This window comes from Drosophila innubila (assembly GCF_004354385.1).
Source record: "Drosophila innubila isolate TH190305 chromosome 2R unlocalized genomic scaffold, UK_Dinn_1.0 1_C_2R, whole genome shotgun sequence".
Taxonomy (NCBI): domain Eukaryota; kingdom Metazoa; phylum Arthropoda; class Insecta; order Diptera; family Drosophilidae; genus Drosophila; species Drosophila innubila.
In genome coordinates this window covers 9,084,990-9,109,098 of record NW_022995374.1, presented here as the reverse complement: position 1 = coordinate 9,109,098, position 24,109 = coordinate 9,084,990, and the positions used below count along the sequence as shown (strand labels likewise).

At 35.2% G+C, this 24,109-nt stretch overlaps 1 protein-coding gene across 1 annotated transcript; it reads left to right on the top strand.

Moving 5' to 3' along the window:
* The first annotated feature begins 345 nt into the window (after positions 1 to 345).
* On the top strand, positions 346 to 2,170 carry LOC117784962 (probable cytochrome P450 4d14). The gene is made up of 4 exons (XM_034622824.1): positions 346 to 511; positions 571 to 1,027; positions 1,080 to 1,648; positions 1,711 to 2,170. Exons 1-4 carry the CDS (start codon positions 346 to 348, stop codon positions 2,046 to 2,048), a joined length of 1,530 nt encoding a protein of 509 aa, XP_034478715.1. The 3' UTR covers positions 2,049 to 2,170.
* The last annotated feature ends 21,939 nt before the right edge of the window (positions 2,171 to 24,109 follow it).

The window sequence follows — 24,109 nt, the reverse complement described above, 5'->3', positions numbered from 1 at the left end:
TACTTGCAGTTTGATATTTTTATGCGAAATAATTAACAAGGTAATTAAAGTAATAAAGCTCAGTCTACATGTGCACAAGTCGATTAGATGTTGCAGCTGCACTGTTCAGTTCAAAATCCGCTTTAATAAAACGCCTAACAGAGCCTAACAGTTACTGATAAGCTCAGTCGGCTTATCTTATCGGCGTTGGTAAAGCTCATCGAAGTATAAAAGTAGCTCACCAGATTGATTCGACCAAATAGTCTAGCATTAGCTGTAGAAGTGAGCAGCTTGTTGTATTTATAAACATTTTTCATATAGTGGATTATTTTTAAGTTTATATTATTCATATTTAAAACGAACGTCATGTGGTTGGAAATTGTTGCACTGCTTGTAACGGCTTTGTTCCTGTGGGATCACCTTAAGATGAGGAGGCAAAACAAGATGCTTGCTGCAGCTGGCGTACGTGGACCCCTTCAACTACCCCTGCTTGGCAATGCACCCCTGTTCATGCTCGGAGAAAACGCTGAAAGTAAGTGACAAGCGAATTTTGAACTTTCAGATTAGCTATTAACTATCAACTATTTGCAGCAATGCTGGATTTGGAAAAACGTTTGATTGATAAGCATGGCAAAATCGTTCACGTAACAATGTTTCAAGAGTTTGGAGTTTTTACTTCCGATACGAGATTGATTGAGGCTATTTTAAGTAGTCAACAGACAATTACGAAAAATCGTCTCTATGGTCTGCTGCATTGTTGGCTGGGCACGGGCCTGTTGCTGAGTACCGGAAACAAATGGTTCAGACGCCGTAAGATCATCACACCGACCTTCCACTTCAAGATACTCGAACAGTTTGTGGAGGTCTTCGATCAGCAGAGCGCCATTATGGCCGAACAGCTATATGATCGTGCCGATGGCAAGACTGTTATCAATATGTTCCCAGTCGCCTGTCTGGCTGCCCTCGACATTATCGCCGAGACGTCGATGGGCGTAAAAATCAATGCTCAGCGTTCTCCCAACTTTCCATATGTGCAGTCCGTGAAGGTGTAAGTTATTCACACATTTAATGGGCAATTGAGTTTAATTGTATGCTTTTAGTGTGTCCAACATGATGGCTGAGCGATTCATGAATCCTCTGCAGCGCTTCGATGGCTCCATGCGCATCTTCTATCCATTGCTCTACCGGAAACTGATGAAGAACATCAAGTTAATGCACGACTTTACGGACAAGGTTATCTCGGAGCGTCGCGATGCCTTGCAGAAGTCCCTTAATGAGTCCAGTAACAACGCCCCAAATGCTGAGGAGGATGACGTTGGCAGCAAGCGTCGCATGGCACTGTTAGATGTCCTGCTGCAGTCCTCTGTGGATGGGCAGCCCCTGAGCAATGAGGACATCAGGGAGGAGGTGGATACATTTATGTTTGAGGGTCACGACACCACCACCAGTGCCATTTCCTATACCCTATATCTACTGGCACGGCATCCCGAGGTCCAAGCACGTGCCTTCCAGGAAGTACGAGAAGTAATTGGCGATGACAAGTCCAAGCCGGTAACAATGCGAGATCTGGGTGAATTGAAATATCTGGAGTGCGTGATTAAGGAATCACTGCGTTTATATCCACCAGTTCCTATGATTGGCCGTCAACTAACTGAAGATGTTGTACTGGGTAGGCTTCCATTTACTCCATTTAAATTTGGGCTACCTTTCAATATTTATTTTCTGCAACAGATGGCAAACTATTTCCTGCCAGGACTAACATCATTATGGTCACCTATCTTGCCCAACGTGATCCAGACTTTTTCCCAGAGCCGGATAGATTCAATCCAGATCGTTTCAGTCCAGCAAACGTCAGCAATATCGATGTATTTGCCTATACGCCATTTTCAGCGGGTCCCCGAAACTGCATTGGTCAGAAGTTCGCAATGTTGGAGATGAAGAGCACCATCAGTAAAATGCTAAGGCATTTCGAGTTACTGCCTTTAGGTGAACCCGTGAAACCAGTCATGAATTTGATCTTACGTTCAACAACGGGCATTAATCTGGGCCTCAAACCACGAGTCTATTAAGTAAGTTAAGGATTTTGCACTTCAGTTCGAGAAAGGCTGAAATTATTTAATTGTATGTAAATAATTCCTCAGAGAAAGTCAACTGAATGTATAATAATAAAATTCATATATTTATAGTGCATGCTTGTCTTTAAGAATAAACATTTTATGCAATAGTTTTCTATATAACTCGTACCACTGTTTGACTTTTACATTTTTATATATAAGTTCTAAATTTATGGCTCAACTAAACTTTTCTTTTCATTGTGACCAACAATTTTTTTATTGTATACACCTACCACATATGAAGGGTATCTCCCCAGGACTTTGATAGCTGATAACTCACTCGGCTAATACAGTTATAAGGCTGTAGTTATAGCCAGCTGTCATTATAAATCACTGGCACGCACTCGCCATTTGGAATCAGGGTCCGACTTTTAAGCTAATTAAATTATATATACACACCTAAGTAATCACAGTATAAGATATGGCAACGACATTAGAAGGGCAAAACACGCAGGAAACAAAAGAAGAAATGAACGAAACTGTAGCGAAAGTAGTGGGGCAAAATCCACTCCCCGTGCCACGCCCAGTGGCCCATAATAAGCCACTTACTCGAGCAACTGCCACAGCATGAAAACTTTTGCACTACTCTGAAGAGTTTTTTGTCTTCGTTCCATGGCAAGCCAACAATAAGTTGACAATTTGCAAGTTATGAAAGTAAATAAGTGAAATAGTTTTAGCCGATGGCTGGCAATCTCTTTGAAATACCCCCGACCTGCTTTTCCCTCGTATACTCCATTGTATATGCTGAAATTTCCCAGTTCCATACAAAAACTTGAGCAAATAAACACGACTTGCAACAAATTGAAATGATGTATTAGGCCGCAGGGGATTAACGCCCAACTAATAAATCTCCTTGGACACTGTCGAGGGTGGCCAACTTAGGCAAACAGTCTGATATCCTGTCAAGGAACAGTCGATGTATGCTTGTGCCAGTCAGTTCACTAGAAGAAGTGCTCACTGTAGGCATTCATACATATCTGTGTATTAATAAGACACAAAATTTTCTTATCAGCCCAAGCAGCAAACTTCTCCATATGTTCCCAACTTATTTCACGCTTTTCATGCAATTTGTCGTTCAGCTCCTGGTGTCTAGGTCAATAAACCCACCAAATGTTGGGGGAAAAACTCAAAGTTGGAGGTTGAGGACATTCAGTTGACATATAGATTTGTGTGATGAGTGGCGAAGTGCGTAGATAATGCGAGTAATTTGAGTTTTGTGCAAAGGACATAAATTGTAGCCGACCTGTCAATAACATTGAGTTGGCTTTAAATACAGAATGTCTAGCTATTTTTATGTAATATATTAAAGCATATTACACAAATCAATTTAACAGAATTATTCAAAATACTAGTTAAAGATAATTTTAAAATATTTTTGAAATTTTCTCTATTAAATTATTGTCTTCTGCTTAAATCGTTATCAAATTTTAAGTCATTATATAGTAAGTACTGTAGTAGTAATTGCAATATTAGGAAATCATTAAAAAATATAACGCAGCATTAGTTAAATCCGACTCTCTTCCCGCCATTTAAAAAGAATCATTGAAGAAAAAAGTCTTACAATGATTGCCTTGACATTGCTAGATATCAGAAGGAACTTCAAAGTAAATGTTGGAATTGTCATCAGTTTTGGTACGTTGAAATTTAACTTAATTGCATCATTTGGTGTGACATCAGCCACAGTACAATTGAAGTTGTCGTTGTTGTTGACGTTGCTGCTGCTGTTGTTGTCCTTGTTGTTGTCGTCGCTGTTGATGGATATCGTTTGCTGACGGTTTGCTGCTGCTGTTGCTGCCATGGAGTGGCCAATGCTGGCAGTAGAGTCCCGGGTATGGAAGGATATTTGGAAGTCTGACAGCGCACAGACCACGCTCATTTGCCGAGCACATTGTATGAAGTGATGTAAAGTGTTTGGCACTGGCCAACAAAAGCTGTCGACGCAGGACGAATTATCAAAAAAAATAAATAAATAAATACAAAAAAAAAAAAACTGAATGGAAAGAAAAATACATTGTTAAAGTGTCGACTACGCGGCGTTACAATAACAATAAAGTCAACAATAATAACAACAATACAACAAACACCACAATAAGCGTGGTATAATAGCAAAAGCTTTTCATATGAGTTCAAGTTTCATTTCTGAGAGTGGGAACTCCTCTCCAACTTCAGTTTGGCATTTTGTCAGTGTATTGAAAACGTTTGATGAGGCGTGGCACAGAAATTGGAAATTTATCTTTGATCTTTTTGTGTATCACTCGATGGAAAATACAATTCAGAATGAGACAATGTTTTTGGCCTACCCTTGTTATCGACACCATGAGCCCTTAGATGTCAGCAACAGGAAAAAAGTCAAGTTAGGAAAACAAATTGATGTAACATACTACATGTAGGAAAAGTAATAATGGTTATAAAGTGAAATAAATAATAATTTATTCAAGCACAATCAGAGAATAACACCGTAACCGGCATCGGAACCGTTAACCGAAACTAACCGTTTCATTTTTAGTACCGAATCTGAAACAGTAACTAATATTAATTCTCTTTTAAGAACCGAAACGCTTGTACCGGTACGGTAGTGGTCAAATTGATAGGTCAAAGAGTTGAAAAACTTTCGAATGTCATAACTTGAAGAAAACTGACCCAATTTTTGATCGAAATGACATTTTGATCATGATTCGGTCTCTTAATTCAAACTGCATTTAAATTTTTTTTGCATTTAGAAAATTTTATTATTTTTCGACTATCATAGCCATGGTTTCACGTTTATTATGAAAAATTTTGACATGTAAAGTAGCTAGGTCAGAGGCTTGAGCAACTTCGAACTGTCATAACTTTGTCAAAACTTTGCCGATTTTCAAGCGGAATGTCATTTTGATCATTATTTGGCCTCTAAATTCATTCTGTGTTCAAATTTTGTTCATTTAGAAAAACTAATTATTTTCGACCAAAATTCGATTTGGATGGTAAGGGGGGACCCTTTGAAATTTCGAAAATTCAAAATTTTAAATCTCAAGTTGTCACTTTTAATCAACTCCTTATATCATAATTAGCATAAAACAACACTTTAAATTTGATTCTGAGACCTTTCATTTTTTTGTAAAAAATCATGTCAAAATTAAGAAAAATTTTGACATGTAAAGTAGCTAGGTCAGAGGCTTGAGCAACTTCGAACTGTCATAACTTTGTCAAAACCCAACCGATTTTCAAGCGGAATGTCATTTTGATCATGGTTTGGCCTCTTAATTCATTCTGTATTCAAATTTTGTTCATATAGAAAAATTAATTATTTTCGACCAAAATTCGATTTTGATGGTAAGGGGGGACCCTTTGAAATTTCGAAAATTCAAAATTTTAAATCTCAAGTTGTCACTTTTAATCAACTCCTTATATCATAATTAGCATAAAACAACACTTTAAATTTGATTCTGAGACCTTTCATTTTTTTGTAAAAAATCATGTCAAAATTAAGAAAAATTTAGACATGTAAAGTAGCTAGGTCAGAGGCTTGAGCAACTTCGAACTGTCATAACTTTGTCAAAACCCAACCGATTTTCAAGCGGAATGTCATTTTGATCATGGTTTGGCCTCTAAATTCATTCTGTATTTTAATTTTGTTCATTTAGAAAACTTAATTATTTTCGACCAAAATTCGATTTGGATGGTAAGGGGGACCCTTTGAAATTTCGAAAATTCAAAATTTTAAATCTCAAGTTGTCACTTTTAATCAACTCCTTATATCATAATTAGCATAAAACAACGCTTTAAATTTGATTCTGAGACCTTTCATTTTTTTGTAAAAAATCATGTCAAAATTAAGAAAAATTTGGACATGTAAAGTTGCTAGGTCAGAGGTTTGAGCAACTTCGAACTGTCATAACTTTGTCAAAACCCAACCGATTTTCAAGCGGAATGTCATTTTGATCATGGTTTGGCCTCTTAATTCATTCTGTATTCAAAATTTGTTCATTTATAAAAATTAATTATTTTCGACCAAAATTCGATTTGGATGGTAAGGGGGGACCCTTTGAAATTTCGAAAATTCAAAATTTTAAATCTCAAGTTGTCACTTTTAATCAACTCTATATCATAATTAGCATAAACAACACTTTAAATTTGATTCTGAGACCTTTCATTTTTTTGTAAAAAATCATGTCAAAATTAAGAAAAATTTTGACATGTAAAGTAGCTAGGTCAGAGGCTTGAGCAACTTCGAACTGTCATAACTTTGTCAAAACCCAACCGATTTTCAAGCGGAATGTCATTTTGATCATGGTTTGGCCTCTTAATTCATTCTGTATTCAAATTTTGTTCATATAGAAAAATTAATTATTTTCGACCAAAATTCGATTTGGATGGTAAGGGGGGACCCTTTGAAATTTCGAAAATTCAAAATTTTAAATCTCAAGTTGTCACTTTTAATCAACTCCTTATATCATAATTAGCATAAAACAACACTTTAAATTTGATTCTGAGACCTTTCATTTTTTTAAAAAAATCATGTCAAAATTAAGAAAATTTTGACATGTAAAGTAGCTAGGTCAGAGGCTTGAGCAACTTCGAACTGTCATAACTTTGTCAAAACCCAACCGATTTTCAAGCGGAATGTCATTTGATCATGGTTTGGCCTCTAAATTCATTCTGTATTTTAATTTTGTTCATTTAGAAAACTTAATTATTTTCGACCAAAATTCGATTTGGATGGTAAGGGGGGACCCTTTGAAATTTCGAAAATTCAAAATTTTAAATCTCAAGTTTTCACTTTTAATCAACTCCTTATATCATAATTAGCATAAAACAACACTTTAAATTTGATTCTGAGACCTTTCATTTTTTTGTAAAAAATCATGTCAAAATTACGAAAAATTTTGACATGTAAAGTAGCTAGGTCAGAGGCTTGGGCAACTTCGAACTGTCATAACTTTGTCAAAACCCAACCGATTTTCAAGCGGAATGTCATTTTGATCATGGTTTGGCCTCTCAATTCGTTCTGTATTTAAATTTTGTTCATTTAGAAAACTTAATTATTTTCGACCAAAATTCGATTTGGATGGTAAGGGGGGACCCTTTGAAATTTCGAAAATTCACAATTTTAAATCTCAAGTTGTCACTTTTAATCAACTCCTTATATCATAATTAGCATAAAACAACACTTTAAATTTGATTCTGAGACCTTTCATTTTTTGTAAAAATCATGTCAAAATTAAGAAAATTTTGACATGTAAAGTAGCTAGGTCAGAGGCTTGAGCAACTTCGAACTGTCATAACTTTGTCAAAACCCAACCGATTTTCAAGCGGAATGTCATTTTGATCATGGTTTGGCCTCTTAATTCATTCTGTATTCAAATTTTGTTCATAGAAAATTAATTATTTTCGACCAAAATTCGATTTGGATGGTATAGGGGACCCTTTAAAATTTCGAAAATTCAAAATTTTAAATCTCAAGTTTTCACTTTTAATCAACTCCTTATATCATAATTAGCATAAAACAACACTTTAAATTTGATTCTGAGACCTTTCATTTTTTTTAAAAAATCATGTCAAAATTAAGAAAATTTTGACATGTAAAAGTAGCTAGGTCAGAGGCTTGAGCAACTTCGAACTGTCATAACTTTGTCAAAACTTTACCGATTTTCAAGCGGAATGTCATTTTGATCATGGTTTGGCCTCTAATTCATTCTGTATTTTAATTTTTCATTTAGAAAACTTAATTATTTTCGACCAAAATTCGATTTGGATGGTAAGGGGGGACCCTTTGAAATTTCGAAAATTCAAAATTTTAAATCTCAAGTTGTCACTTTTAATCAACTCCTTATATCATATTATTATAAAACAACACTTTAAATTTGATTCTGAGACCTTTCATTTTTTTGTAAAAAATCATGTCAAAATTAAGAAAATTTTGACATGTAAGTAGCTAGGTCAGAGGCTTGAGCCACTTCGAACTGTCATAACTTTGTCAAAACCAAACCGATTTTCAAGCGAATGTCATTTTGATCATGGTTTGGCCTCTTAATTCATTCTGTATTCAAATTTGTTCATATAGAAAAATTAATTTATTTCAAAATTGATTTGGATGGTGGGGACCCTTTGAAATTTCGAAAATTCAAATGTGAAATCTCAAGTTGTCACTTTTAATCAACTCCTTATATCATAATTAGCATAAACAACACTTTAAATTTGATTCTGAGACCTTTCATTTTTTTAATCATGTCAAAATAGTTTTATGTAAAGTAGCTAGGTCAGAGGCTTGAGCAACTTCGAACTGTCATAACTTTGTCAAAACTTTACCGATTTTCAAGCGGAATGTCATTTTGATCATGGTTTGGCCTCTTAATTCATTCTGTATTTTAATTTTGTTCATTTAGAAAACTTAATTATTTTCGACCAAAATTCGATTTGGATGGTAAGGGGGGACCCTTTGAAATTTCGAAAATTCAAAATTTTAAATCTCAAGTTTTCACTTTAATCAACTCCTTATATCATAATTAGCATAAAAAACAACACTTTAAATTTGATTCTGAGACCTTTCATTTTTTTAGAAAAAATCATGTCAAAATTGAAAATTTTGACATGTAAAGTAGCTAGGTCAGAGGCTTGGGCAACTTGAACTGTCATAACTTTGTCAAAACCCAACCGATTTTCAAGCGGAATGTCATTTTGATCATGGTTTGGCCTCCTCAATTCTGTATTTAAATTTTGTTCATTTAGAAAACTTAATTATTTTCGACCAAAATTGATTTGGATGGTAAGGGGACCCTTTGAAATTTCGAAAATTCACAATTTTAAATCTCAAGTTGTCACTTTTAATCAACTATATCATAATTAGCATAAAACAACACTTTAAATTTGATTCTGAGACCTTTCATATTTTTGTAAAAAATCATGTCAAAATTAAGAAATATTTTGACTTGTAAAGTAGCTAAGTAAGAGGCTTTAACTATAGCAAAACTCAACCGATTTTCAAGCGGAATGTCATTTTGGTCATGGTTTGAAATCTTAATTTATTCTGCATTCAAATCTTATTAGATTCGTTCAAAAAATTTTGAAATATTATTAAATATTATTAAAAGGAGCTATAGAAATCATACAGAGAGCTACAGGCATGCCCACTAGTTGACCGCATTGGCTGACCTGCCAAGTTCCAGCTTCTGGTCGCCATTGACCTCGTAATTTGCCCATTTGTTTGTTATCTCTTAGCTAATTAGTTTTATAATTATGTGTTGCGCGATATAATTTGTCATGATATATGTCCAACATTCACAGATCCAACACAGTGTCTCAAAACAGCATAACTTTATGTTGTATATGGACAATGGCGAATGCCGAATGGAGAATTTGGAATGGAGGGGGAGAGAAAGAGGGACTCCCCCCGCTCAAAGACAATTGCATGGGACAGCCGGCAATTTGTTGTGCCTGTTTCTGTCGCAATTGATTGTCTGGCACTTGAAGTGCCATTTGCTGTTGGTTTATGGTGTGTTGTTGTACTTGTTGTTTGGTCCGCCACTTGGGCGACAGCATTGTCCTAGTCCAAGGACCATGCAACAAAATAAATTCCTGCCCACTGAAGCGCACACATTTAATGTAATTTTTTAAAAAGCCATTTTTTTAAGCTAGCCAACTTCGATAAAATGTACTTATATCTATATACACACATACTGACACGCATACAAATAAGTGTGGTATATACTTATTTTATCTGTGTTGAGGCAGACCAACATAAACAAGACCAGAATTTCGACTAGAATTTATGACAGTTGCCGCATACTTGACATGTACGCTGGTGTTGGCTGTTGGCTGTTGGGCGTTGGGTGTCATCTTTGAAGCCGTCCAACACCTAGACAATGTACCTCCATCTTCTCCATAAAAGTGTCGCCAGTATGACGCTACAATATCAGCAGGAAAAAGAAAAAAGAGAAAAACTTTAAAGCTACAATTGGGCATATCACTCTACAGTTATTCAGTTGCTTTTTTGTCACTTTGTAGCTGATAAGAAATTTGCTTTGCTAGTTTTTTTTCTTGTTTTTTACTAACTTGGTTCTTGGTGGAGAGCATATTGTTTTTCCTCCGTTTTCTTTAGCTTTTTATGGCACAGATTTTCACACAAACATCGACATAAAATCTCTGACACTCTGTCTATGTTTTATCGGCCAGGGATCGCAACAGTCATAGTTTTGGGCAAAAGGCAATGTTAAGTTTAAGAGCAGGTCCCGACCGGACAACCCAAATGATAGACTATTCCAAAAATCGAAGAGAAAGACTGTATTAAAGGATTCTCTGAGCTTGCGGATTTAAGACAACTAAGCCACAGAAACGAATATTTTAAGGAATTTAAAGTATTAAAGAATTTGTTAAGTTCACGCTAAATAAGTGTTTCTTATTTACAAGGAGAAAGCCTCACTCATTTGCTTTTCCATTATCCACAGGCAATCACTCAATTTGCAACCTTTTGGACTTTTAGTGCGTCGAGTGTTTCACTTAGAAGGCAATTTAGTTATCTACATCTAGAACTTCATTTCACAGGCCTTTTGCCGCACACTTTCTGGCCTATTTGCAATAATTGAATCTCATATTGTTAGCAGCCGACAGCTGCACACAAAAGGTAACAAAACTGTACCCCAGTTCCCCTCTCCAGCCCCAAAACTTTACACAAAAGACACCAACGAGTTTCTGGTAGGGGACACTGTCCTTTGATGTAACAAATTTCTCGGACACTGAGCGCCTAATTACTTTATTGGTGACCTTTTCTGTTGTTGTTGTTGTTTCTATCCCAAAAATATTTGCTAGCAACTGTCGAGGTTCATCAGTTAGCACAGTAGGTGGGGTATAACTAACCTTTTAACCCTCTTTCTCGGCATGGTTTCAATTATGAGACGCCTGTCTGAGGGACAGTTCTGTGTACTATTGGCAAGTTAATTTAATTATAAGCAATGGTGCCAACTTGAGGGTCTCTTGTTTTTGGATTTATGCTGTTGGCTGTTAGGTACAAAAAAAAAAATTAATTTAGCATGGCATAATGGAAAATTATAATTTGTATTGGACCTGCAATAAAAAGTTGAGATTTTGTGGCTGGGAACTGAACAACTCCTCACTCCGTAATACAAATAACAAATGCCGCAGAGGACTGTGGTAAATAAACATGATGTTGCATAATTTGGGGTATAACTAATAAATATATATATAAATATCACATTAATCCATATGAATGAATTCCGAGTTTTGCTAAAGTCACACAAATATGACCAGAGAAAAACAATACACCCACAGAAAATATAAACACACAAGTGTATAAATCCATATAATCTTCTTGGAATGGGATGGAAGCGGACTCGTGTGTCCAGGTTTATCAATTTTCATTTATGGATCACCTCGGAATATTTGTTGTTGTTGTAGCAGAGAATGTTTTGTTTTTGTCTGCAAGTTGAAGCCGATGCGATTGTTTTTCTTGTTGAACTTGTGTCTGTCATTCTGCTTGATTGGCTACTTAATACATTTTGAGTTATGAGCTGAAATCACCATGGTATGCCCGAGAGTGTGGATAAGTGAATGGATAGGTCGATGGACGGATGATTCTAAGTGCGTATTGTGCGTGCGTGCGTGAGATTTTGAGATAACGATAAATATTAAATTATTCGCTGAGAAGCATTCAAGTGTCACTTAAATCGAGTGAGTATGAGTGCATGCCAAATAATCAAAACAATTGCCGGATAATAATGCGAATATGAAATAATTAATATATAAGCGCCAGTTGATATATATATCATGACTTTTAAAACAAATCAGTTTTTACTACTTAATATTTCCTGTCAGATATTTTCCTAAAATTTTCTTACTACATAGATACTTATATTATTTTATTTTATTCAGTTGCTAAAGCCCTGAACTCAACAGAAATTAAGAGAAACATTGGCAAGCACAAATGAAGAGTACAGATAGCTTAATTTTAACAGAAAGCTTTCGGGCAATAACATTGCTATGTTATCTACATTTGGAATAACAGCACGCTAAGCAATTTCTGTTATGATTTCCTTTTGATTTACAGTTGCTGCGCACAAAAGTAGAAAATATATTTGATTGCACATGTGCAAACGTTTAGCAATTAATAAATGCAATAAATGAAAATTATTTACCTCGCACTAACTACAATTATTATTACACTGTTTGTTAGGTGAAGTTTACTGGTGACATGCTACTTGAACACCCAATCACTTCAGTAGTCCGAGGATTTTAATAATACTCTTAAATTACGCAGTGAACAAATAACACGTATTGTATATTGTATATGTTTGTATAAATATGGACAGGAGCCTTGTCGAGTAAATAAAATCATATATACATAATTGCAATTTAATGTAAAAGCAACAGCACTCGAACATATTAAGTGTGGAATGGACTTCAGGCTGGCAAGCCAGCAAGTATTTGTAGTCAATATTTGATATTTGCACAGATGTTCAACTGGCAAATTGAATATGGATTTTGCATAAAATACATACATACTGTGGATGGACTATGATCATCATGATGAACAAAAAAGCCAAATGTACGAGTATGTGTAAGAGTACAATATGTATACCACACAGTAAGTAGATAAATATTAAAGTGGACTGACCGGAAACCAAATTGAAAGCATCAGCTAGAGACGTATGCCACACAACCTTTTACTGACCTCAATCTAAGGCAGGGAAACAACTGTGTTGGCTTGCTATACAAGCCTCGTTGACCTCTGCCTTTGTCTGGTCACATGTGCCGAGAGCCGCTTCAAAGATGAATCAATAAATGCATGTTACATTATTTTCCAATCAATTAATTTTCGGGTCACTAGATTTGCTTACAGCAATCGCCGGAGTTGCAATAGCCAGGCAACCAAATGGGACGGACCAGCGCCTCTGACTTGACCAATGAACTGCCGAGTAAATCATATGGAATGATTTTATATATACACACACACACACACACACACACAGACACAGACATAGCTGACACATCAACCAAAGAACAACAAGAGGCGGTCATTGAGCATAAATGTTTAATCAAATGAAGCATGCACAAATTGGGGTTCACTTTTGGGGCTTGAGTGTCCTGTAACGTAGCGTCCTGTCCGGCCTGGTCCAATCTGGCTGCTGATTTAATAAACATAAAATGTGTCAGCATTGTAAAATTATTTTGTCGCCCTCAGGAGCAAACAATGAACAGCAGCAACAGCCAACAGACATCAACCAAGAGCAGTCAACAGTCAACAACAATCGGCTACAAAGTGTAGCCTTAATGTGTTTGTTTTTGTGTGTATGACAAATTTTTTGCAATTTTCCAATACATTGAACTCCACCTCGTTCACTGGCCTGACGTCAACTGCAACGCTGCGTCGGCTGCATATCACGGCGTATACGTAATATTATTCTTTGTGTCAAGCGAGTCAATTTCCAGACACTGCCACTACAACAAATTGAGTGTAATGCAACACACGCACACCACAGAGTTATCTGCTGCGACTGATAGGCCGCCACAGATGCTGCCTTGTGTCAATTTGTTTTATGTAATGAGCAATAAATAGTTAATAATTAAATTCAATATGTTCTTGTGGTTGCAAATTACGCAATCTCACAAACCATTGTTAATAGTTACGGACATTCAAAAATGTTTTATTTTATAGATTTTAAAAGCAGTCACGTGTGTGTGTACAAAATTATTACATAAATAAAAACAAGTCATAAAGACGTGAAAATAAATTTAAAAACATTTGTGTATATTTATAGTATGTATGTTAACAATGTCACAGTTGTTAAATAAATATTATAGTTATCTATATTAATATTCTATTAAGTAAATGTTGAACAATCAAAGGAAGGTATTATTATTGAAATAAAATATTTGTCTAATATACTCATAGCTTACACGGTCCTTAATCAACTGCCTGCAGACTGAGCTCAAAGTTATATTACTTGTTCCCAACGTGTTCATCACTCAAAAGTATCTCATTGTAAAGCCAGCTGCCTACTAATATGTTATAATCTAATGACTACATATGTAAATACGCATTAAGCCATGCAAAGTTTGGGGATCGCGCATTTGTTGCCAGGGAACAGAGTACCGAGAGAGAACTGTAGTTGTAATTAAAGTTTAACACGGGCAACTTTTCAGCATTGACGAAACCAAGAGAGGATTGGGGTGCCACAAGAGTTGAGGTCTATGCTTATGCTCGCTTTAGGTGGCCTCTTGATAGCAATGCAAACTTTTTTGGAAACATTTCTATAATAATGCGCCGCTGGCGTATGCGAGAGTAACTGATAACGATAGAGGGAGAACGTGAAAGAGAAAGATAGCTGTAGATAGAATGAAAATGCTCTCCAAATTCAAATTCATAACCAAAAACGCAGCATATACGCACAGAATATAAAGTTTTTGCTTATCGTTTCAGCAAAATGTTAATATTTGTTAAAACGAAACACTCACTCCACTCACAATAGCAGGAGTAGGAGTAGTTGTAGTTGTAGAAGTCGGAGCACCAAAAGTAACAATATAGACTCTATAGAAATAGAAAATAGAAGCCACATAAAATGGTAATTATAAAACTAAACTACAGCAAATACGTAATCTATGTGTGTGTGTATATATGTATGTATGTACTTTTATCTGTAATAGATTTTGTTGTATTTTTGTTTGTGGTCGATTGTTGTTGTCAGCGCCCGCCTGCTATCTCCACCCATCTCAGTGTGCAACTGTGCGTATGATTATTATTGTAATAATTGTGCGAGCTACAAGCGAGTCTGTCTTGCTCGCTTTTAATGACTTTTCTTTGGAAAATGACGAAAACTGTTTTGCGGCTTTGGCTTATTGTGGTTCATTAACATTTGCTTGCCAAGTTTTATTTGCTTTTGATAAAGTTACCAGAGCCATGTGGAAGAACAGCATAGACTACAAGTAGTAAACATACATATAGTACATATTTGACTAGTTGACTATTTGCCTTCTGGTGTTTTGCTTTTATGTACTATAATTTTATGTATGTATGCATGCTTGTTTGACTAACATAAAAAGCAAGTTCATTTTACATTTCAAAAGCGCCTTTTGTTATGCTACACATATGAGCAGTGGTAGTACACCTGCTTACCCTGCTTACCCCTCTAGCCATACATCCCATATATATGTATGTACACTACTCGGTCCACTTCAGTCCAACCATTTGTTTTTATGCATTTCTTTATGCTCTTTAGCATATCCATTTATTGTTGTTTTTAATATTCTTTTGTTGAGGATTAAGTATTTATTATCATACGCACCAAATGTTTCCGACAAAAACAAATAAATGTTTTATATATTATACATACACACATTCATATATATGGCATTAGTTTTTCCTGCACTTTAGCTTGGCTTCCATAAGTAGTACTTCTTGCATACATATGAAAGTGTTCTCGGTCTCTCGGTTTATCTGTGCATTTCCATTGTAAAGGCTCGCTGAAGTGCTTGCACTCCCGTCTCTCCCGTTCTCCTACAGGACACTTTCCCCCTATTGTTGCCTGTCTCCATGCTGTTGCCTTGACAACTATCGTTTGTGAGCACTTTTTGTTGCCAGCTCCAAAATGTGTTTTATTATCGTGTTACTCGTGTTATATAGAAATACATATATATTTAAATACACATAAACTTCTACACACGCTCTTTCATTTTCAGTTTTGTGGTTTTATTGCTTTGAGCCATGGTCTGACAAGTTGTTTGAATTTCCTATTGTTAAGCTGATTTGCCTTTTGAAATATATTTCTGTATTAACGCGTCTAACGTTCCGATTAAAATTATACAATATTATTGAATAAAACCATATATTAATAGGCAGCAAATTTTGTTGATTAAATAAATGCAAAATATCGCAATGCAATAACATGTTACATGCAAATAAATTAAGTTTTATAACCAAAACATGTTTAATAAATCGCTCATATTTCATTTCAATCTGTTGGATTAAGCAAACATTAGTTTTAATACAGTTAAAAACGCTATTTTTATGAAAACAAAATTTTGAAAGTATCATAAAATTAATGGTTTTTAAACTAATCTATCGAGTCATCAAATTTTCATTCATTTTCTTCTATTTAAATATTTTTTAATATAAAAAAATACGCCAGCCATCATTATAAAAACATTTATGATTGTTTATGAGTTTTCAAATTCTGTTATCACTTTAAATAATTATACAAATTATAAACTATATCAAAGTAATATTTAGTGGTAAAGTATAACATTTAGATTTTGTACATATAAATTTAAAATTTATATAAACTAATAAATCAACTAACATACATTGGTTAACATATTCCTCCTACTGAAGCCAAATAGAGTCAATAAATCACTTATTGTTAGCCGTTCTGTTATGTTTCAGCTCGTAACTCGCTCAGTCCTGCCTAATTAATTCAACAAAACTTACGGACTAACTTTTTGGCATCTTATAAATTTTAAAATACTTAACTGCAGCCTGAATAAGGCCCAAACCCTGGCAGTCGTTTTAATGGCATGTTGCTAATCGAATTTCATGGCGTCTCCAGTTTTCCTTATTTGAATTTTATTTTATTTTTAACGTTCTTTATTTTTTTTGTGTTTATAAGCTCTCATGACAGTTTAGTTGGCAGTAGTTAACATTATTTTTTTATGCTCAAGTCCCGCTCAAGTTGAAAATCCATTTAGCGTAACTCAACACTTAAGCATATTTCCCGGAGCTGCTGTTGGTGAGCTTTTTTTGCTGTTCTTTTTTTTTTATCAGTTCTAATATAAACTTACTGTCAGCTGACAGCTTTTTTAATTTATTTCATTAAAAATGTTCTCGCAAAACTTTTTCAATTCGCATGCAAAGCGAAAGATTCCGTTTCTGAAGACCCTCGGGCGATTTCTCTGGTTGATGCTGTTGTTGTTGTTGCTTGAAGAGGGAAGTGCGAATGATATAAGAGGGAGATGGTATGAGCAATTGCTGCAGTTGATTAGTTGTGCATTTTTGTTTGATTAAGTCGCATTAACACGCATTAACCTTAACCCTTTAGCATGGCAGGGAGAAGGTTAACGACTTCAAAAAGACTCATTGAAAACTGAGCGTGTGGCAGACAGACAAACAAACAAACAAACAACCAAAAAAGCAAATGAACGAACGAACAAACTGAGCAAACTGAGCAAAAGAGAGGGAACTGAGCAACTGAACACTTGACTTTTCCCACAATTGCCCGCAGGCGCTGCTCAGGATTGCGAACCGTTATCCACTCTACCCACAACTCACACCAATGTCAACTCAATTAAATCTTATCAAACTGAGTGAGGGACTGGGACACGCATCCAAGTCGAGTCAACCAACAAGCACAAATATCAAACAAACTAATGTCAGTTGTCATAATAAAGCGCAAATACTTTTGATGCCACTTGCTGTATGCTACTTTTTTCCTCTGCCCCAGCAGTGTGGCATGGTGAATGGTGAACGAGAAGAGTGATAAGTGAGGGCGGGGAACGGTGGGTGTATACAACATGTACAATGTACATATGTACATACATTCTTGTACATACAAGTATAAAGTGAAATGCAAACAGCTGCGCAATTTAACGTCGGGAAAGTAGAGCCAAGGGCAGGCAAGGCAAAAACGAAGGCAAGCACACAAACAAACAAGCAAACAAACAACGAAACATACTTACAAATACTACATATTTACTATAAAAAGTACATCTGTATGTGTGTAGGTATGTGTATGTGTATGTGCATGTGTATCTGTGAGATATCACTGACGTGACTATTGCTATTACGACTGCCTCAGCTGCCTTCGCATTTCCAACACACACACACTCATATGTACATACATATTTATAATAACTTTAATTAAGATTTTACAAGTAGATTATTTCTTAATAACAAAAACAACAGCAACAACAAATACAAATACAAAGTTTACCGAGGGCGTAACACAACAACACACACATCAAGATAAGAACTACAACAACAGAAGAGATACATCATCTACAGCTGCTATTTGTATTTTATGTCAAGAGCATTAAATGCTCAGATCTTAGCAAATGATATTTATTTAATATTTTAATTTTTTTTACCACTATTGTTTTTCGTTACATCATCAATAAAAATAGTTTAATTTGATTTGATTACAAACTATCTTGAATTGGATTTTCAGTTTAATATCAATTTTATTTAAAGCCAGTGTGAAAGCCTTGATTCATTTTTGTAAATAACAATGAGAGCAGCATGAAAAAGATATAAGAATCTAAAGTGATCATATAATATTCTGCTCTGAAACAAAATTGACCAGGTTTTGTATACACAGTCTATAAGATTGGTTGATAGATATTTAAGAGCAGCAATGTATTTCAAACAAAAGTTGAAAGGCTGTCCGATTTATTTATTAATTTGCGTATTTAATAATTAGATTAAATATTTTTTATTATTGAAAACAAGCTTTTAAATTTGTTTTAATTAATATAATTCACTTTTATAAATTGTCTATGCAATAATATATTCACGCACATACAATTATACAATTACCTTTAATATTTATACACATAATTTTTATCATCTAAAAACATTTTAAAATTTTACAAACTTTACAACCATAAAGCTTACATGTAATTTGCTGAATTATTTCAAAAATAAAATTTTGTAAAATAAATAGAAACAAGTTCGCTATATATAAATGTATACAATAATTTTTCGTGTTCTCTTGCATCAATGCATTAATTCTAAAGCTTAAGCATTTTAATAAAGTGTGTGATATTAGTAATAGTACATTTTCATAATGTATAATACTCTGCGATATTTCTACAATGTCCGTTAGCTAATAGCTACGATAAATAAACACAGAGCTTATTTGCATATTCACAGACACACTGCTAAGTAATTTTAGCATTTCGTGTTAATAAATTTCCATTAAAGCTCGAAAGCATAATGCAACAGACCATTATGGGAACAACATTAACTGCAATGCAATTCTTGAACTTGGTACACTGGGTGCATTCACATTACTAACCATTCACTGCACCCACAGCCGGCAGGCAATAGCAAAAACAACAATAACAACAACATCAATAACAACAACAACATCGACAAGAACAATTGCAACTAGAAGGCTAGCATACGAATCTAATTTTATTATGGGCAGCAAATCACACGTGCATAATTTTTTAGCATTTAGCCACATCTGACTGCCACAGCACCTTGGAGCTTCAAGAGTGTTTCTCAAACAATCGCACATACATACATACATACATACAAACATACATAAGCACACATGTGGGTTTATTGCCAAGCATGTTCTCCAGGCAGTTAGCAGTGGCACTTAAAAATTAATTAGAGAACTTATAAACAAGTGCGGCATGTGCAAACTAACTCGAGCGGCAAATCAAACGCACTTAACAACGCCGGAATGCGAAGCTGCAGATGCACGACGAGGCAGTGCGGCAGTGTTGCAAGAATGCAGGCTCAAGCCTGCAGCCTGTAGCCTGTAGCCTGAGATGCCTGCCACCTAAGCTGCCTGCCAACTGCTGCCGACAAACATTTGGTGCCGTTGCACGTTTATTTAATGAAAATTGTGTGTGTAATTATGCATTAAGCGAAGCGCGAGGCAGCTTGCAGTTCTTCTGCCACACTCACACACGTATATATCTATATACATGCACACAAACAGGCAGGACAAAGAGTGCTGAAAAATATGCTGCATACTTTACGGTGCTACCTTAGCATAAGATTTTAATTAGTTTGACTTGACACGCGTTTCAATTAGAACCAAAAAACAGCTCCAGGGAATCGCACAATGAAACCATTCAAATTTGTGGTCAATTAAGAAAACATTCAAATGCATTTGATAGCTGTACGATTGCAATTTGCATCTAATTGAACCGTTGTATAAATATTTGAAATTAGTTGTCCGAAAACGCTTTCGCCTTAAATACTCCAAAACGAAAGAAATTCGACAAAAACTTGCAATTCGCCTTATTCATCTTCTTTTCAAGGTAACAGTCTTTTTAATCATTAATGTTCTAAATTACACTTTGAAGTTGCGTTTACTTAAAACACATTTTAGTTCTAGCTACAATAAGTATAATATTTGCATGGAGTCCTTGGGAAACTTAGACACTTTAGAGGCGAAATCACATGCAGGAAAGCACCGCAATGAATCTCATTGAATGCGACACTGACGTAAACACACAGATACACATAGTAAGCTTTGACGCATCTCTTTAGAATGTTGTTAGTAAAACAAAATGTCGGACAATTAATTTACGATAACAAGTAATCGTGGTAACTTAAGTAGTTTTGTTTGTAATGCCTCTCGACGACAACGACATCGTCGACATCGATGCCAATGACAATGACTCGAACATGGACACAAGGCTTCAGCTCTAATGAAATTGTTGTCCTGCTGCCAATGCTCAACCATTGGGGCGGTACTGAGGGCTGACTATTAAGTTGTATGTTGCTCCAAATGGTACTTTTCCTTTCCTGCTTTCTTGCCTCGTGGCACGCCCCAGACTACGTGTAGGTATGTTCATGTGTGTGTATGTCTATTGCATTGTCATGTTCATTGTCATGCCAATTATTTAATTTGTCCATGGCAAACACAAGAAAAAAAATACTTTTGAAATGTGATTAGTATCCTGGTATGTGCATAGAAAAAGTTGTTGTAACACAACAGAAAACAAGTATGAATGCTGCAGACTCAAGGGCATGACTGCGAGATACCCTGCAAAATATCGACTAGTTCAAATTATATGTACTTGATACAAACGGCGTTGCTTCCCTGTGGCTATTACTTAAATTTTCACAAATTCATTATACCCTTAGTAGTCAACTTTTAATGGGTATAAGAACAAAGCAGAGCAATTTGTAAGCTTTACGGAAATATGTACATCAAAGTCAATGGAACAACATGTTTGGCAATACTAATTACAGCATTTTTTTAAAAATGTGCTATCATTAAAATTTTACAACTAAATGCTCGTCAAATTTTAATTCATTTAATTGAAAATGTATCAAAATTCTAGTTCCATTTGGCTGGTTTACTCTGTCATCAAATAAAGTTAAAGGAGCTTTAAACTTTTATATGTCTTATATGGATATATTTATATATGACGCTGATTTGTGGCACGTGGCGCAGTCTTGAGCCCCATGTTTAGTACTGCCACAAGTCAGAAAACAACAATTTATTTATTAATAATTCACAAAATCTGTACACCAAACTGCATAACTAATAAACCTGCCAAATAAACAGACGTTTCTCTTTCCCCCCGCAACGAGTGAAAAACAAATGCCCAAAAAATAATAAATAACTAAAACCTTGTAAACATGTGCATAATCCGAGAAGCCCTGAACAACAATATATAGGAAATGGCAGTTAAGCTAAGGGCCGGGCAGAAACGAAATAAAAATCACATACATAACCGAGTTACTTTTAATCCTCGACATACAATCGACACATTAATTTATCACTCGGAGCAAGCAAAAGCCTTTCAATTAATTCCAGAGCACACCCCTCCGACACTCCATCCACCTTGTGAAGAAGTATACCCATTCTGGAACAACTCTATAAATACTTTATCGCCGACTGGCGACTGTCGAACATTTCGACATTCTGGCACTTCGGCATTTCTAGCATTTCTAGCATTTTTGGCATTTTTGGCATTTGGCATATTGACTTATGAGCGCTGATTTGTAAGCAGATTTTCTATACTATGAGCTTGTAATTAATTCATGTCCAGTTTTTTGCGACTTTGCTGCTGCCAGAGAGCATTTATCTTCAGAGCACAGCAAGAGGTAGGGAACTCTCTCTCTCTCTCTGTCTCTCTCTCTCTCTGGCAGTAACTCATCTTGGTGAGTGCATTTTTGGCAGACAGTCAGCCAATGCATTTTCTGCAGACCACAAGAGCTGCAAATGTTTTACTGTTTTCCCAGAAAAATGAGCAAGCTACTTAAAAGAGGCGCCAAAAGCAGCTGCTAATGTAATTACAGTAGGTTTCGTTGCATCTTCGCAAGCCAAATGCTGTTGCAATTTGGCAAGGTGAATGAACCAGTCCAGCCGGCCATTAAATGAAATCGCTTAAATGTTAACAAAGCACTATCACTACAGATACGAGTCCATCGACGAGCTGACACAACAAACTTATAGATACGAGAACATTTGCAAATGTCAGCAGGTTAGCCGAGTGAGCCGAGCAAGCCGAGCCTAGAAAAGCTCAGACGAGTCGTAAAGGATGTGGTAAGTAAATACTAAATTTAGTTGATTTTACCATACAGCCGCAGCGACATTTCCTCTTTGAAACGCGTCGACATCCTTCGTGTCAGCATCAACTTCAATTGTACTCTGCACTCTGTATATGAATGCTACTGCTCTCTCTCTCTCTCTCTCTCTCTCTCTCTCTCTCTCACTCACTCTTCTTCTTATTCTCCATTTTTGCCATCAGAAAATTATGCAAAATAGTAGCAAAGTTTCAATTTCCTCGCCAACGCAAAATAAAAAGATAAAGGAAGGAAAAAAGGAAAAACGAATGTAATAAAATAAGACTTGAAGAAAGGATGACGGAGTAAACGCAAAGGAGCGAATCGTTGTGCAGAGAGAGTAGAAATGTTCCAAATAAAGAAAATGCAAAGTACAAAATTGTGGTCTCGTATAAATAAGAGTAACTTATGAAAAGTTATGAAAAACTTTTGCCTTACAAGGCAATACGTAATTCGGAATATGTACGAGTTGATACTTACCTCGGGCATTTCGAAAGCTAGCGATCTGCAGACTATAAGTTTTCAGTTACTTCTGTTACTTAAATTCGCTTGCTCTTCAAATATGTCAGAAATTATATGTCCAAAAGACAATTATTTTGAATAAAAAAATTTTTTTTTATTACTATTTGTTATTTACTTATTTATTCATTTTATTTTCTCAATCATATTGTCAGAAAATCTATAAATAAAACTAAGAAAATTCATATATGATTACAATTACTAGTTCATGTACATTTAAAAAAAATACTTTAAAAGAATAATAAAATATATTTCCAGTCTAAAAACTATTTTATTTAAATAAAACTCAAAACAGCTGGTTGAAAATTTATTTTAATTATTCTTAAATGACTAATGTTCATGATATATTATCTAAATTTTATAGAATATTAACAGCTATGATACTTCTTTCATTTATTTTATAAATCTTTTAAATCACTTCAATCCCTAAAAAGAGAAAAATAATTTGTAAATATTAAAAAAATTTACTTTGAGCAGTTTTCAAAAATTTCATCATTTTTTAAGTATATCTCATTATATAAAAAAATGATGTTACTTACTACGAGTCAGCATATAAAACACGACTTCTCAATATGTAAGAACTTTCCAAAGTGCACCACACACACACTCTATTATGTGTGTGTGAATTTAAGTATTTCCATCTATGTACATATTGTATGCAGCTCCATTATGAAGGCAATAACCCAACGACATTGCCCACAAGGCTTCAAAAAGAGATAGTTTATAGTTTTAATTTTTGCAATTTTGCTGGCTGGCGGCACACAAGCCTCAAAAAGCATAACGACCAAAGCAACACCCAAAACTCGCACACATACGCAAACATAGATAGAAAGCTAGAGCCATAAAGATGAGGGAAAGAGAAACATAAAAAATTAGCATACCACATAAGACAATTGCCTGTCAAGCGTTTGCTACAAGACAGTTTCTCGGTTTTGTCGGGTCGAGAGAGCAGTCACCAAAGGGTTTTCCGCTTTTGCTTTTGGGGCCGCTGCTATTTGATTAGGCCAAAAGCTTGTTAAGAAAATTTGACTGGCAAGTTGAGTGGCTGCTTGGCTAACTGTCTGCCTGGCAGCATAATTTGCATATAGTTTTGCTATATTTTTGCAACGTTTTTTACTTGACGTTTTTTCATAGCTCCGTCGTAAATTTTTGTTAAAATTTAAGTTTAAGTTGTACATTCATTGTCATTCTTCCGGTTCGTTGGCTGCAATACCAACTGCATAAGAAAATTGAAAACTATATTTGAGTGCTAACG